This window comes from Mustela putorius, unplaced genomic scaffold, assembly GCF_011764305.1.
Source record: "Mustela putorius furo isolate JIRA1106 unplaced genomic scaffold, ASM1176430v1.1 tig00000253_pilon_pilon_pilon, whole genome shotgun sequence".
Lineage (NCBI taxonomy): Eukaryota > Metazoa > Chordata > Mammalia > Carnivora > Mustelidae > Mustela > Mustela putorius.
Genome location: NW_025421329.1, coordinates 5,119,566 through 5,134,045, shown reverse-complemented (window position 1 = coordinate 5,134,045; position 14,480 = coordinate 5,119,566). Strand labels below are relative to the sequence as shown.

Here is a 14,480-nt window from a genome sequence, read left to right as displayed (position 1 = left end):
GTCCAAAGATGTGTATTTGAAAGTTCATTTTTTCAGCTCCTTCTAGCATTTCCATTAAGTGAGAGTTTCAATCGCAATAAATAAATGAGAATATAAATAATTAATGCAACACTACGAACTAGGTGGGTTCTGGGCCTGAGGGAAGGGCCCCTCAATTACAAAATACCCCTCCCCACCTGCTCACACAAACATGCAACCCCCTCTCAGTGAGACCCAGGCAAATAACCCCTACTTAAAGGGGAAGGGCATTTAAATGAAAACGCGAGCAGAAAGCAGCTTTCACCATCAGGAATGACTAAGGAGGGTGATGAAATCTCCCAATATCTAGCCACCCACGGAAGAGCTCACACACTAGCAATCTTTTCTAGGTAATCATCAGCATGTTCCTACCACAATCGTGTTCCTCCGTGAGAATGCAACAAGGAAAAGAGCTTCTGGCTGGCAGTTGTGCTACTGCTTCCGCGCCCTGATCCCTTTGGAAATATCTTTCAGAGCAAGAACATCATGCTCCTGTTCCAACTTCTTCTCACTGTCAGAATACATCACGGGACCACACAGCAGCCTGTAAATGCATGGGGCATGCTGCCGATGCAGACACAGAAGGCATGCAGAGGCTGCACACCCAGTTCAAAAAGCAAGCAGAGAGCTGGTTAAGGCAAGCAGACTGCTAGTCACCTTTACCAACCCAGGCCTCATGGGCAGCAAGCAGAGCTCTGGGACCTGTGAAAATAAGCTACCCCCAATTGAAGTGTAAGTTTAGGAACAACAACCTAGAATGCCTCCTCCCCTCCGTAACTTGAAGGTCAGTGAAAACCCTCACTCTGGGAGGCCGGCCTGGCTTGACGGCATCAGCAGTGGCATCAGCCTTCTCAGAACCCAGGACATTCACAGACAGCACAGCTCCCCCGACCCAGGACACACAAGTCTCAAAACAAACTACACAGCCCAGGCTCACCCCCAGGACTTGGCAGTGAACAAGACCAAGGGAGCTTGAGTTCTAGCAGTAGGGTGGAGAGAGGAGGAACAAGGAAACAAGCAGAACATAACAAAACGGCCAAGTGCTATGAAATTAGTCATCAGAGTACAGTGACAGAGCACCTGGCAGGGGCTTCCTCAGGACTGAGGCAGTCAGGGTATACCTTCTGAGGAGGAGACACGGACACTGAAACAAGAGTCAGAGGTAGGAAAGAGCTCAGTGTGCTCTCAGACTAAGTAAAGTATAGGAACCAAAGCGCAGGTGGCTACAGGGCAGGGTGGACTGAGTCACAGAAGCCCAGTGACTAAGGCATGATAAGTGACAGCAGGGAACTTAGTTTATAATCTAAAAGCATCAGAAGGCACTGGAGGGCCTTAAGGAGGATCAGGACATGATGTTCTTGTGACCCATCCTACACTGTCCTGTACTACTCTGTACCTCCCTCGCTGTTATCAGCCTTCCGGGTTTACGCTGCCCGACATCCACTCCTGGGAGGAGGGGCTGGGTCACAGCACTTCTTTCTCTCCCTCAAGTGCCCGGTATACTGCCAGGTACTAAAAAAGACACTTAATGCATAAATACACACACACACAGAGTGCATTTGTCCAGACAGTTTAAAGAACCTGTATATTTTTTAAGGTTTTTTTTTTAATTTATTTATTTGAGGGGGGGGGAGAGAGAAGGGGCAGAGGGAGAAGCAGACTCCCTGCTGAGCAGAAAGCCTGACAGAGGGCTCAATCCCAGGACCCTGAGGATCATGATCTGAGCTGAAGGCACCCCTAAAAAACCTTGTTTTAAAACTTGCCAAGGGGCGCCTGGGTGGCTCAGTGGGTTAAAGCCTCTGCCTTCGGTTCAGGTCATGATCCCAGGGTCCTGGGATTGAGCCCCACATCAGGCTCTCTGCTCAGCAGGGAGCCTGCTTCCCCCTCTCTTTCTGCCTACTTCTCTGCCTACTTGTGATCTCTGTCTGTCAAATAAATAAATAAAATCTTTAAAAAGAAAAAAGTGCCAAAATAACCATTTCTCTACAATATACATAATTTCACTACTAGTTGGACTATACTGAGAAAATAAAACATTTGGAATTAAAAGCTCAACTGACAGAAAGGCATGCTTATCTATAGGTGGAAACAATTTGGCAGCTGTCTTCCTACCAACACAAAAGCAAGCAAATTAGCTATTTGCCCAGAGAGGAACCCCCTTCTTTTTTTTTTTATAAGGTTCGGTTAGCCAGCAGATAGTACATCATTAGTTTCTAATGTAGTGTTCAACAATTCATTAGTTGCGTATAACATGCAGTCTTCTGGGAATGGGAAGGGGGAGACAGACCACAGGCAAAGTGGCTGGCCCTCTCCATCACCGAGGCCCTCCATGCCTACTTGTCGCCACCTACTGGACAGTGAGAGGACACAGATCTGCACCCTGTTGCCAGGTCTTGAGACTCCTGAGCCAGTTAACTGGTAGAACAAATGAAAGTGATACAGCACAATTCATGCATTTGAAAAGAAAGCTCCTAAAAGAAAGACTCAGAAATGGCTAAAATGGGTGCCAGCTGGCTCAGTCAGTGGAGCATGTGACTCTTGATCTCGGGGTTGTGAGTTCGAGCCCCACATGTGTAGAGATTACTTAAAAATAAAATAGTAAAAAAAAAGACTTTCTTACTCTAATAAGCTAACATGCCTCATCAGATGGTAAAAGAAAAAAAAATCATGCTTTGTATGTCTTTATGTTATAAAGAGGAGTTACTAACTGAAATAAGGTTTAGGATCCCAAAGATACAATGCATTATTACTCTCTTAGAGATTTAGAATGAAAAGAAAAACATGACTAAAATTTTTCTCCAAACAGAATTATAGCAGAACTAGAAAACGGCAATCACATCAAACCAGAGAGAGTAGCCCAAGGCAAAAGGAAAACTGGGGAGCACGGTGTCCCAGAAAACAAGATTCAAGACCATGTCCAAGCAGCAGCAGTGGCAGTTGCTGCTCAGTGGGCAGGTCATCAGGGCCCACCAGCTGCGGAATCAGATGACACAGGGTTCAGGGGGCCTCGCCAGGAGTCCCTGAAGATCAGTACATAGAGCAGGCGACAAGCAGAAAGGAAATGGAGGCATTTCTCAACTGGAAATGCTTGGGAATATTTAAAAGCCACAGAAATGAGATGGATGAGACAGACAGACCGACTGGACAGGAGGACAAAGTGCTTAAGGGAGGCTGCCAGGAAGGTACAGGGGAGGCCAGGGAGGGCGCCACAGCCCAGGCTAGTCTGGCTCCACCCAATACAGGCTCATAGGGCTTTGCTTGTAGAAGGGCTCACCTTTGGCTTCACCCTTTATTATAATAAAGAATTACCTATTATAATTTTTTAACAAGGGGCTGCTCGTTTTCATTTGGCACTGGGCCCCACAAATTATACAGCCAGTCCTGGCCTAGGGGGGAGGTGTTGGCCTCAGCACAGAGAAGGGCAGCTCTGCCACCTATGTAGGAAGAGTGGGATGGAAAAGCAGGGTCAATGCCTTCAGATGGCTTCTTTGTGAAGCAGAAAGACAGCCATCTGTTTTGAACAAGCAAGAGAGTAGATGAGTGGGGGAAGGTTAATAATATTCAACGTAGGGTGGAGAAATTTGGTCAATTCATCTTAACCAAGGGACTGAGGTTAACATAACCTGTAATAAGACAGATCAGTCTCATGTACTTCCCTATGATGCACTGAGAAAGGCACATCATTTTTGTGCTATTTGGTATTCCTGTCAAAACACATATCCTCACTGTAATCAGAGAGCCCAAATTGAGGAATCTTCAACAAAACAGCATGCCAATACTCCTGAACATCGTCAAGGTCATGAAAGAAAAGGAAAGGCGGGTGCCTGGGTGGCTCAGTGGGTTAAGCCGCTGCCTTCAGCTCAGGTCATGATCTCAGGGTCCTGGGATCGAGTCCTGCATCGGGCTCTCTGCTCAGCGGGGAGCCTGCTTCCTCCTCCTCTGCCTGCGTCTCTGCCTACTTGTGATCTCTCTCTGTCAAATAAATAAATAAAATCTTAAAAAAAAAGAAAAGAAAAGGAAAGGCTGAGGAGCTGTCACAGATTACAGAAGAGAAATAACAATTAAATGCAATGCGGGATTACCCTGAAATAGAAAAAGAACATTAGAAGAAAAAACAATACTAGTGAAATTTAAATAAGGTTTGTAGTATTGTTAATGATGTGGGAAACAAAGGTAAAAGAAAAGTTAAAGTTCCTTACTATTTACAGCCTATTGACATGTCCTTGAAACAGGCAGAGTAACATTCCTCTAGGAACTCAGCTGCCTCAATGTTAATACTTTGGTAAGGGCAAAAAGGTGCTCTTAGCCTAACATTATCCCAACCTCCGGGATCTTTTAACATATAAAAACTCCTTGGGAAACTTCCTTTATCTCTACCCCCAAGATACATTTTAGCAATCATCCTCCAGACACATGGCCCAGTGAAATAGATCTGAAGGGTCTCAGGACTAGGGTTTTACTAGTAATAGATGACCTTGTCCTAACAATAGCTCGCCCCCTTGGGGTCCTGGAAACCTTGCTTGCAAAATTCCTTAGCGACTTACTATCCCCCTCCCAACTTGAAAGTGTATAATCAGTAGCTCCTCACAACCCCAGGGCAACTCTTTCTGCCCAAAGGTCCTGTCCTGATGCTTTAATAAGACCACCTTTTTGCACCGAAGACATCTCAAGAATTCTCTTGGCCATTGGCTCCAAACCCCAACATTGCAGCCATCAATTAACAGTAACATATCAGTATTAATCTCAGTGTTCTATCAGTATGCTATGATTGTTTAAGGCAAAGTTAGTGGGAGCTCGGTAAAGCAACCAGGGGAACTGTGACTCTAACTTTTCTTAAATCTCCAATTATTTTGGGTCGCCTGGGTGGCTGAGTGGGTTAAAAGCCTCTGCCTTCAGCTCAGGTCACTATCTCAGGGTTCTGGGATCGAGCACTGCGTCGGGTTCTCTGCTTGGCGGGGAGCCTGCTTCCCTTCCTCTCTCTCTGCCTGCCTCTCTGCCTACTTGTGATCTCTGTCTGTCAAATAAATAAATAAAAACTTTAAAAAAAAAATCTCCAATTATTTCAAAATAAAACATTTAAATTTTTACGTGGATTTTTCATTTGTGATTTCCTTTAAAGTAATTCCAGGAATATCACCTTTGAAGTCCAGCACTACTATGTGAGACATGTTCCTGCTTCTCTATCAACCCAAAGAATCAGCAACAAGTAGGAAAGGTTATGTTCCCCTTAAAAATAATAACTTGGAACTAAGGGTGGGGGGCGAACAGTTAAAAAAAGAATCACTTATTTTTTTAAGTTTCAATAAACTGAATAAAAATTTTAAAAATAAAAATAAACCATGCACAGGAACCACTGGCATTTTTCTCCAAAAACTGCTGCAAGCATTCACGGACTACTGGATTTCTCAAACAATGTCAGTGACCGCAGATTTTAGGCAACAATTTTTTGCTTCCTGATTTTGAAAACTGGGTTTGCATCTTGGTTCCACTTCTTAGCAGCTATATGACCTTAAGCTACTGCTTAAGCGTGGTGCCTCCATTTCCTCATCATACCCTATGATAAAGATTAAATCACTTACTACATTTAAAAAAAAAAGAAACCTGGGTGCCTCGGTGGCTCAGTTGGTTGAATGACTGCCTTCAGCTCAGGTCATGATCCTGGAGTCCCAGAACTGAGTCCCACATCGGGCTCCCTGCTCAGCTGCGGGTCTGCTTCTCCCTCTGACCTTCCCCGCATCATGCTCACTCTCTCTCATTCTTTTGCTCTCTCTCAAATAAATAAAATCATTTTAAAAAAGAAAAAGAAAAAGAAACCTTAGAGCAGTATCAACATGTAAGAAATTGTATTGGGATAGGCCGGGATGAAAGTAGGATGACACGAGATTTGGGCCTGGCTGACAAGGTAAATGGTAGTCCCATGAATTTAGGGAAAAAGAAAACAGAAGGAATGTGTGGAAGTGGGGTGGCAGGAGTTTCATTTTAGCTTTCTGCATTGCAGAGGACCATCAACTACAGACTGCCAATTGACCTAAATCAGTCTGCTTTGCATAAATATTAGGTTTTTCTTGGTTGACAACAGTAAGGACCCAAAGAGGAGAGTCTGCTCTCCTCCTCTGGATGGTATCAGGTTATACTAATGGCAAGTCTTAGACCAACTTCAGTCATATATGCAGACCTTCATATTTAAGATGCGAATTTATAAGCAAGCAGGCACAAAAATAATTCACATCAACTCTTTTGTAAAGCTGGTAGAGTCTTAGTACTCTATCCCACTGGCTGTCACAATGACAGCTTCATAAGAGGTTCTCCAGGCAGATAGGCAAAGCAACCAGAGTGTTCAGCAACCTGTGCTGGACAGGGGACTATTCAGGCATTGTCCAAAACTATTCAGACTATGGGCTGCCATCTTCTCCTACTCTATTCTTGTGAAAATAGTATCTCAAAAGTATTTTATCCAATAAATATCAATGAAAGAAACATTACAACTTTGAACATCCGTTTTTACATTTATCTAATACTTCCCCCACCTACTGCATCATTCCAATTCATAGTATCCTAGGAAGGGGAGGGTTGGGTGGGGGAGAAGGAAGAACAGAAATGTCCCTTTGGTCTCACTCCTCTGCCTGCTCCCATGTGTCTCGAAGGCTATTAAGTGGGCACATTAATTAAAGCCTCAAGAAGTGTTAAGCATCTGTAAGAACCATATAGGTTGCAAGAACTATCATAGATTTCCTTTATCTATTTTAATTAAAATTTTTTCTCAAAGCTTAGAAGGCTGGCAGCAAGTCCAGGTCACAGAGTTCTTTAGAAAAATAAGGATTTACAGAGAACCTCCGGTGGCACATGTACCCTCAGTGGGACAAAACCCACTCCAGGTAACCATTCTGATCCCATGCAAAGGACAGGCCAGGGCTCAAATGGAGTTGTGCTATTACTCTGCTGCCACCCAGCGGTGCGTGTGCACCAAAGCACCTCGCAGCGGGGAAAAGAGCTGGGCTCTGGCGAAGGACATTTTCTCTGGAATCCAAAGTCAGGAGAAGGTTAAGGGAGAAGTACTGTCCAGTTTACCACAGCACCAAGGAGATGCAGTGTAAACAGACGCATTCTTGGGAAGGGATGTATTAACACAGATACTATTTCACTACAATGAAGTTTCTTCTCCACCTCAGAGAGAGAACGGTTCCAGGGACTCAATCAAAGCCAAAAGCCAGGGGACAGACTCCGACAGAGTCCAGGCTTACCTGCTTCGGGTCAGAGGTAGCAGCGCCAAGAGCCGGGGACTCCAATTCTATGGTCACAGGTCCATCATTCTGAATGTGGACTTGCATGTAGGCACCAAACTTGCCATCTGAAAGAGTAACACAAACAGTTATGAGAGACGGAGACCTGTCTCCGTCTAAAAAGTCACCAGATCAATGCAATCAGAAACATGAAGAGTAGGACTAGCCAGTAAACACGGGAAAAGATGGAAGTAGAGAGGGAAATGCAAAATTAAAGAGCAGACATGTTGGGGCGCCTGGGTGGCTCAGTGGTTTGGGCTGCTGCCTTTGGCTCGGGTCATGATCTCAGGGTCCTGGGATCGAGCCCCGCATCGGGCTCTCTGCTCCGCAGGAAGCCTGCTTCCCTCTCTCTCTCTCTCTCTCTCTGCCTGCCTCTCTGCCTACTTGTGATCTCTGTCTGTCAAATAAATAAATAAAATCTTTTAATAATAAAAAAAAAAAAGAGCAGACATGCAAGCCCTATGGACTAGGCAAGAATGAAAAGATCTGGGAACATCAGGTGGGAAATGTGGGCTTACAGGATCATAAAATGGCCAGAAGGTAAATTGGTTTAGCCACTTCAGAGGGCATGATGGGGGGCGCCTGGGTGGCTCAGTGGTTAAGCCTCTGCCTTTGGCTCAGGTCATGATCCCAGGGTCCTGGGATCAAGCCCCACATCGGGCTGTCCGCTCCGCGGAGAGCCTGCTTCCTCCTCTCTCTCTCTCTGCCTACTTCTGATCTCTGTCTGTCAGAGGGCATGATGGTGCTTGAAAAAGTTCTACAACTCCGGAATTCCACCTCAGGGGTGCGGGGGTTTACTCAGAAATTCTTACACAAAAGGAATGTTCGGGGCGCCTGGGTGGCTCAGTGGGTTAAAGCCTCTGCCTTCGGCTCAGGTCATGATCCCAGGGTCCTGGGATCGAGCCCCACATCGGGTTCTCTGCTCAGCGGAGAGCCTGCTTCCTCCTCTCTCTCTGCCTGCCTCTCTGCCTATTTGTGATCTCTGTCAAATAAATAAATTTAAAAAAAAAAAAAAAAAGGAATGTTCGAGGGTGTTCATCTGGGCAGCATTTAAAGATTGTATTTATTTATTTGAAAGAGAGAGAGAGCACAAGCAGGCAGAGTGGCAGGAAGAGGGAGAGAGAGAAGCAGTCTCCCTGCCAAACAAGGAGCCCGATGTGGGACTCCATCCCAGGAACCTGAGATCATGACCTGAGCCGAAGGCAGCTGCTTTACTGACTGAGCCACCCAGGTGTCCCCCAGGCAGCATTTATTACAGAAAAAGTGGACACAATCTGTCCCTCAATGGGGGGAAGAATGTATAAACTCTACTTTAACTCCTCAGTGGAATACTATGCGGCAGCCACATGTGTCAACAAGGCAAATCTCAAACACGTGACATGATCTTTAAAAAGCCACTTGCTGGGGTGCCTGGGTGGCTCAGTCATTAAGCATCTGCCTTTGGCTTAGGTCATGATCCCTGAGTCCTGGGATCAAGGCCTGGATCAGGCTCCCTGCTCAACGGGAAGTCCTGTCTTCCTCTCCCACTCCTTCTGCCTGTGCTCCCTCTCTCACTGGGTCTCTCTCTGTCAGATAAATAAAATCTTAAATAAGTAAATACATAAAAATAAAAAGCCACTTTTGGAGTTCCTGGGTGGCTCAGCTGGTCAAGGGTCCAACTCTTGATTTCAGCTCCTGTCATGGGATCAGGTCCTGTGTTGGGCTCCACACAGCAGTGAGTCAGCTGGAGATTCTCTCTCCCTCTACCCTTCCCCCTAGATGCATGTCTGCACGTGTGCATGCTCTCTCTCTCCCTCTAAATAAAATAAATCTTTTTTTTTTAAGTAACTTGCAACAAGGACATATCATTTTAATACGATTTATTCATTTATATGATACTTTAAGTTTGGGGTTTTTAAAAGATTTTATTTATTTATTTGATAGGGAGAGAGATCACAAGTAGGCAGAGCAGCAGGCAGAGAGAGAGAGGGGGAAGCAGGCTCTGTGCCCGATGTGGAGCTCGATGTGGGGCTCAATCCCAGAACGCTGAGATCATGACCTGAGCCAAAGGCAGAGGCTTAACCCACTGAGCCACCCAGGCGCCCCTAAATGATACTTTTAAATAACCAAAATGAGTTATATTGTTTACAAAGATATATATATTAAATATATATGAAAAAAACATGAGCAAAAAAGCCAAACACAGGACAAGAACCACATTCATACTGAATAGAAGGCAGGGGATGATGAGATTTGAGAGAGAAACCTCAGACAAATGGGACTAGCTGGGTAGTGAGCATACTAGTGTCTATTTGTGTTTCATAATTAAAATTTTCAAATAAATTAAATATAAAAGTAAAAGGATAGGTGGAAAGGAAGATCCTGCTCCTTCACTGTGAGAACCATCCTCCTCTCTAGGATTCATTTCAAAATGGCCACAGGCTGCCCCAGAAAAGAGCTCCTCTCTGTGTCCTATTCCAAACCTTCTGTTTTAACACCCAAACCCACTCAGTTGTATCTGACCAATCCCCAAACGCTGAATTACATTTATAAAGAAATCCAAGAATATGTCTTGAGAGATGACTCGGTGCAGTATCAGAAAAACGACTCCATCCATCCAAGTACCTCTGTTAAACCCTGGGCCTAATTACTGCTGATAACACACACAGACACTTAGTCAAGGGAACACACAGGTCTTGACACTTTATCAATTAAATTTATTTAATTTAAATTTATCAATTTAAATGCAAAGTAAGAAAAGAACTGGATCCAGATTAAAATAGTACAAATGCTCACAAAGAGAACCACCAGGAACTCCTCTGCTGCCACCAACCAGTAAGTAACAAAGAGAGCATATGGGATCCAGTCCACATGTGAAAAACCACTCACTGTTTTTCACTCACAGCAACTATGTGCCAACATGGTGCTAGAGATCAAAGACTCAGCTGCCAGGTGCAAATAGCCCTGACACTCATGACACTCATGAACCACGCTTCCCCAACTGTGCCCTGCCAGGTATTCCTTGAATAAAGAATGCCACAGTCACATTCTTTTGGAAAACCACATTTGCTGAACTCTCCTTCAGAGACTCACAAAGCACAGCAACGTGTAACAGATTCTCAAGGTGTCCTTGAATAGAGAAACCTATTTAGTTTCTTTACCTTGGTAGTTCCCAAACTCCCCGGAGCGAGGAGCTCTAATTTCACATAAAATATCTTTTACAGGGCAAATGACCCGCTGAGAGAAGCCAAGAAAAAGAAAAGCACCAAATGGACACATTAGCTCAGGGCAGGCCAGCCTGGGGCCTCTCTTGCTCCCTCCCTGGAGAGCAGCTCTGCTCTCAGGTCCTAGGTTCCCTCGGGTGCCAGACCCACTACCGCATAAGGCGACATCCACGAACCTCTGCTCCTGTTGCCACAACCATACAGTTCCCATCTCGGACTCCTCCCCCTGGTAGCACTCTGTCCAATGATCCTTAACCTCATGGAGGGTCTTAGCAAAATGGACATACCAACAGCTGGTTCCCTTCAATGCTCAGAGAGCAGCATTAGAAACTCCATTAGAAGCACCCAAGTTGTTCACCATTTTTACAGGCAAGATTAATCTCGTTTCTACCACGCAGCCAAAAGTGCTCAAACAATGGTGACTTTTCTTCAACTCCTATCAAATTAAAGTGGCCATTTAAATCTACAGGGCTTTTGTTTTATCCATGTCAGACTAGCTAAAAAGACATCAGCTGGGAAGGAAATCATGTGTTTAATTGCATGCTAAAATTATGGCTACAATTAGTACAAAATTTCAGCCGCTGCACTCCTCAGGGAAGCTGAAGGCAGACTCAGGAGGAAAGGAATTATTTCCGACCTTGAATTTCTGTTGCCAGGATATACAGCATATGCTTCACCGTGTTTATCACTCAAGTAGCGAAAAATTTATTTTCTTTTCCTGTTTTTCTTCAGTTATGAACAGAACTATTATCTGAATTTCCATTTGTATAGACAATAAATCCAAAGACATGTTTTAAGAGGTCTTAAAATGGAACATTTTTTCCAGTTCAGATCAAAGAGTAAAGCCCCATGAAAAATTTATACTGGCCAGAGGAAATAAAAACATTTTTAAAAATAATCTTAAAAGACAGAAACATATCTGCAGAACTACAGCAGGGCTCTAATGATGATATAATCAAGTCACCCTTAACTCTAAGTCCCAGGGTTCTGTCCAGAGCTGGAGAAGCACGTGTCAGGAACATTTGTGCCACATGTTTCCAGCTGGAAGACTCCCAGCAGGAGCCCCAAACCTGCTGTGACCTGGTTTCCAGCAGCTACTGTCCAAGGCCTCTACGAGCTCCAAACCACTGCGCCCCATTAGCCTGTGAAGGCTGACATCCCACCTTCTGAACAATACCTGATTAATGGTCACCACTCCCTGAGAAGCCCCCCCCCCCCACCTCTCTGAGCCCCTGCTGGTTCAAGGACCACAGCAGGTCACCACAGGGAGGCTGCTTGTTAGTACAGGTATGGCACTGGGCCCACAGCACCACAGTCAGTGTGCAGGAAATCTGGGTCCCTGTTACTGCTGTCACTCCCACTGCTGTCCATGGTAGAATATGGGTAAATGGCGGGGAGGTGGGGGCAGGCAAAGAAACCACACCAAAAAGAACATGCTATTGAAGAAAAATGGAGAACAGAAGGCTTGACGGCTTCTTGGCCTGGCTGGGAGCAAGCCCATGCACCTTCCATAGCCAGCCTGCATGGCCATGACCAAGTTGGGACTTGGCCTACCTCTGGAGACCAGTCCTGAGCCTCAGGCCAGCCACCTGAGCACACCCCCAAAGGCAGCTCCCTCAGTCACTAAGGCAAAGTCCTCACCACCCAGGCTTCCTCTTCACTCTACTTTAAAGCTGTTCAGAGCCCAGGCAGGCAGGGAGGAGGGTTATTGATGGAGACCCTAACATCAGGTACAGAGGCTGGGAACCAAGAAATCAAGCAAATGTGTGGAACTGGAGGACTCAAAATAAGCATGTGGCAAGGAGAGGGACACCGCAGCTAACGGAGTTTGGTCTAGACGCATGGGCTTGCATCACACCTGGAGCCCAGAGGAGTGGACCCTGGTGGGCCATGGGCACTATGGCAGCTCTGCCCACCAGCACAGAACTGCTTCTCTGAGGGTACCATGTCCCCGAGCCCCCCTTCCCAGAGAGCTCAGCGGATTCAGGGCACCACCAGTAGGGCACAGATTCCCCAGCAGGCTAATCTGGCTCAAGGGAACCTATGAAGCAGAGGCAAGGGCTCTGGAAGCCATCAGCAAAGTCCAGTAGCTCCAGCAATGACATTTCCTAAATGACTTGGCTGGGGAAAAGATTCAGTTGTAGGAAAAAGGGCACACAACAGGCCCTGTCAGCCACATTAGGCCTTGGGTGGCAGCATTAAAACCACTGCCAGGTTCCATTCCACATCCAGCATCATGAAAGGCACCAGAAAGTCAACTCCTGGAATCTTGTGGCTTCTCCTCAGGCTCAAGTCCTCTTTATCAAAGGTCTCTGCTTGTCTCTGTCATGGTTCTGTCCACTCAAGAGAAACACCTCCTCCAGGCAGCAGACGTCTCAGGCCAGGGAGTCCAAGGCCAGAGAAACTAGGGAACAGACCCTGTGGCCCAGCATGGAAATGAAAATGTCTACTCCCAGGTGAGGGCACCTACCACCGAAGGGGGTCACCCTAATTCCAAACTAAAGAGCTGTAAACAGGAGTTGCCAGGGGAAATAGCCCAAAATTAACCTCTTGCTGGGAGGTTAAATTCTCATCTGAGCTGAAGTTCTGAAGTCAGATTCCTACTGGCACAGCCCCCTCATATAACAGAGAGGCTGAAGGCAAGGTTTTCTCTGGCCATCAGGCTTTGCTTGCACATCTCTGGTCTCTGCTGGAGTCCTGGGCATGGCTTCTTTCTGCTTGGGATAACTACATGGAAGGCTCCCTGTTCTTCTCATTAAGGCGTCAGGGAGCCTGTGTGAGGACAATGCAGTGTGAGGCCCCAGAGGACCTACAAGGAGCCTTATACAGTACGGTGCAGTTGTGCTGAAAGAGCCTGGACCCCACTGGGCAAGAATACCCTTCCACCAAGAGCAGCAAAGTAAGAAACCAGGGAGAATGGCCTCTGAGCTCATCAGACCATGAGTTTGATTTTAAACTTTAATTCCTTTATACTTGAATATGATACAGAATTTAAACTTGACCTAGGAGTTTTCCCTGAGACTGTAAGAATGGAAGAAGGTTTACATTCAAGTTCAGTGCATCTCCATGTTGTTGGCATTTTATTATGCATTTCTTATGTATTATATTAAAGGAGTGTATTAATATCACTTAGCCTCACTGTAGAACCTCTATTGTGCTGGGCTAGGTGATATGACTGGACATAGTTTGGGACACAGGCTAGGGAATAAATCTTCACTTTGGGATTGGAGTGCCTTCACAGCAGGGTTCTATCCAGTTCAGAGCCTCTAGGAAGAAAAGACATATGGGAGAAGGAGCCTCAGAGAAGCTCAAAGGTTGACTGGAAGGACTAAGCCTATAAACTCTTACCCTCCCCTGAGTGGGGAGCCCCCATGGCCACAAAAAAGTCAAAGAAGGTAAGGAAATATGCTAGAGGGTGATTATCATCATCCACCACAAAATTCATAAATTTATACGATGAGTATGATTCAAATAAAAATAACACAGATTATTTTCTGGAGCTAGACAAGCTGATTTAAAAGTTCATATAGAAAAACAATTAAGAATAGGCAGGAAACTCCAAAGAGCAATGTGGGTGAGACTCCCCTTACCCTATAGAAAGTATAGCAAAATCTTCAATAACTGAAAGTGTGTCTTCATCATACAGACTAAAAGAAAACAAAAACAGAATAGAAACAAAACCTAACAGTTCATGAACACATACAGGAATTTAGTATGGGATAAAGTCAGAATCTCAGATCAGTGGAGGTAAAGTTGGTTTTTTAAATAAATGTTTTGGGGAACCATCTCATAACCACCTGAGAAAGATAAATTTTGGATCTGTTTTACGCTATACAGAAGATAAACTCCAAATGGATCTACGATTTCAAAATCAAAAAGTGAAAGCATAAATCCACTAGGGGGGAAAATAGCCAGATTTCTTTGTAGCTTTGGAGTAAGAAATGTCATAGAAATCCTAAGAAACCATGATTCAAAATCT

At 45.2% G+C, this 14,480-nt stretch overlaps 1 protein-coding gene across 4 annotated transcripts in view; it reads right to left on the bottom strand.

Moving 5' to 3' along the window:
- Positions 1–14,480, bottom strand: part of DTD1 (D-aminoacyl-tRNA deacylase 1) — a 170,278-nt gene that overhangs the window by 136,877 nt on the left and 18,921 nt on the right. For all 4 annotated transcript variants that reach the window (XM_045078450.1, XM_013057065.2, XM_004754151.3 and 1 more), the window contains exon 4: positions 7,260–7,366. In XM_045078450.1, the coding sequence (XP_044934385.1) occupies positions 7,260–7,366 (107 nt within the window). The remainder of the gene's footprint in view (positions 1–7,259; positions 7,367–14,480) is intronic.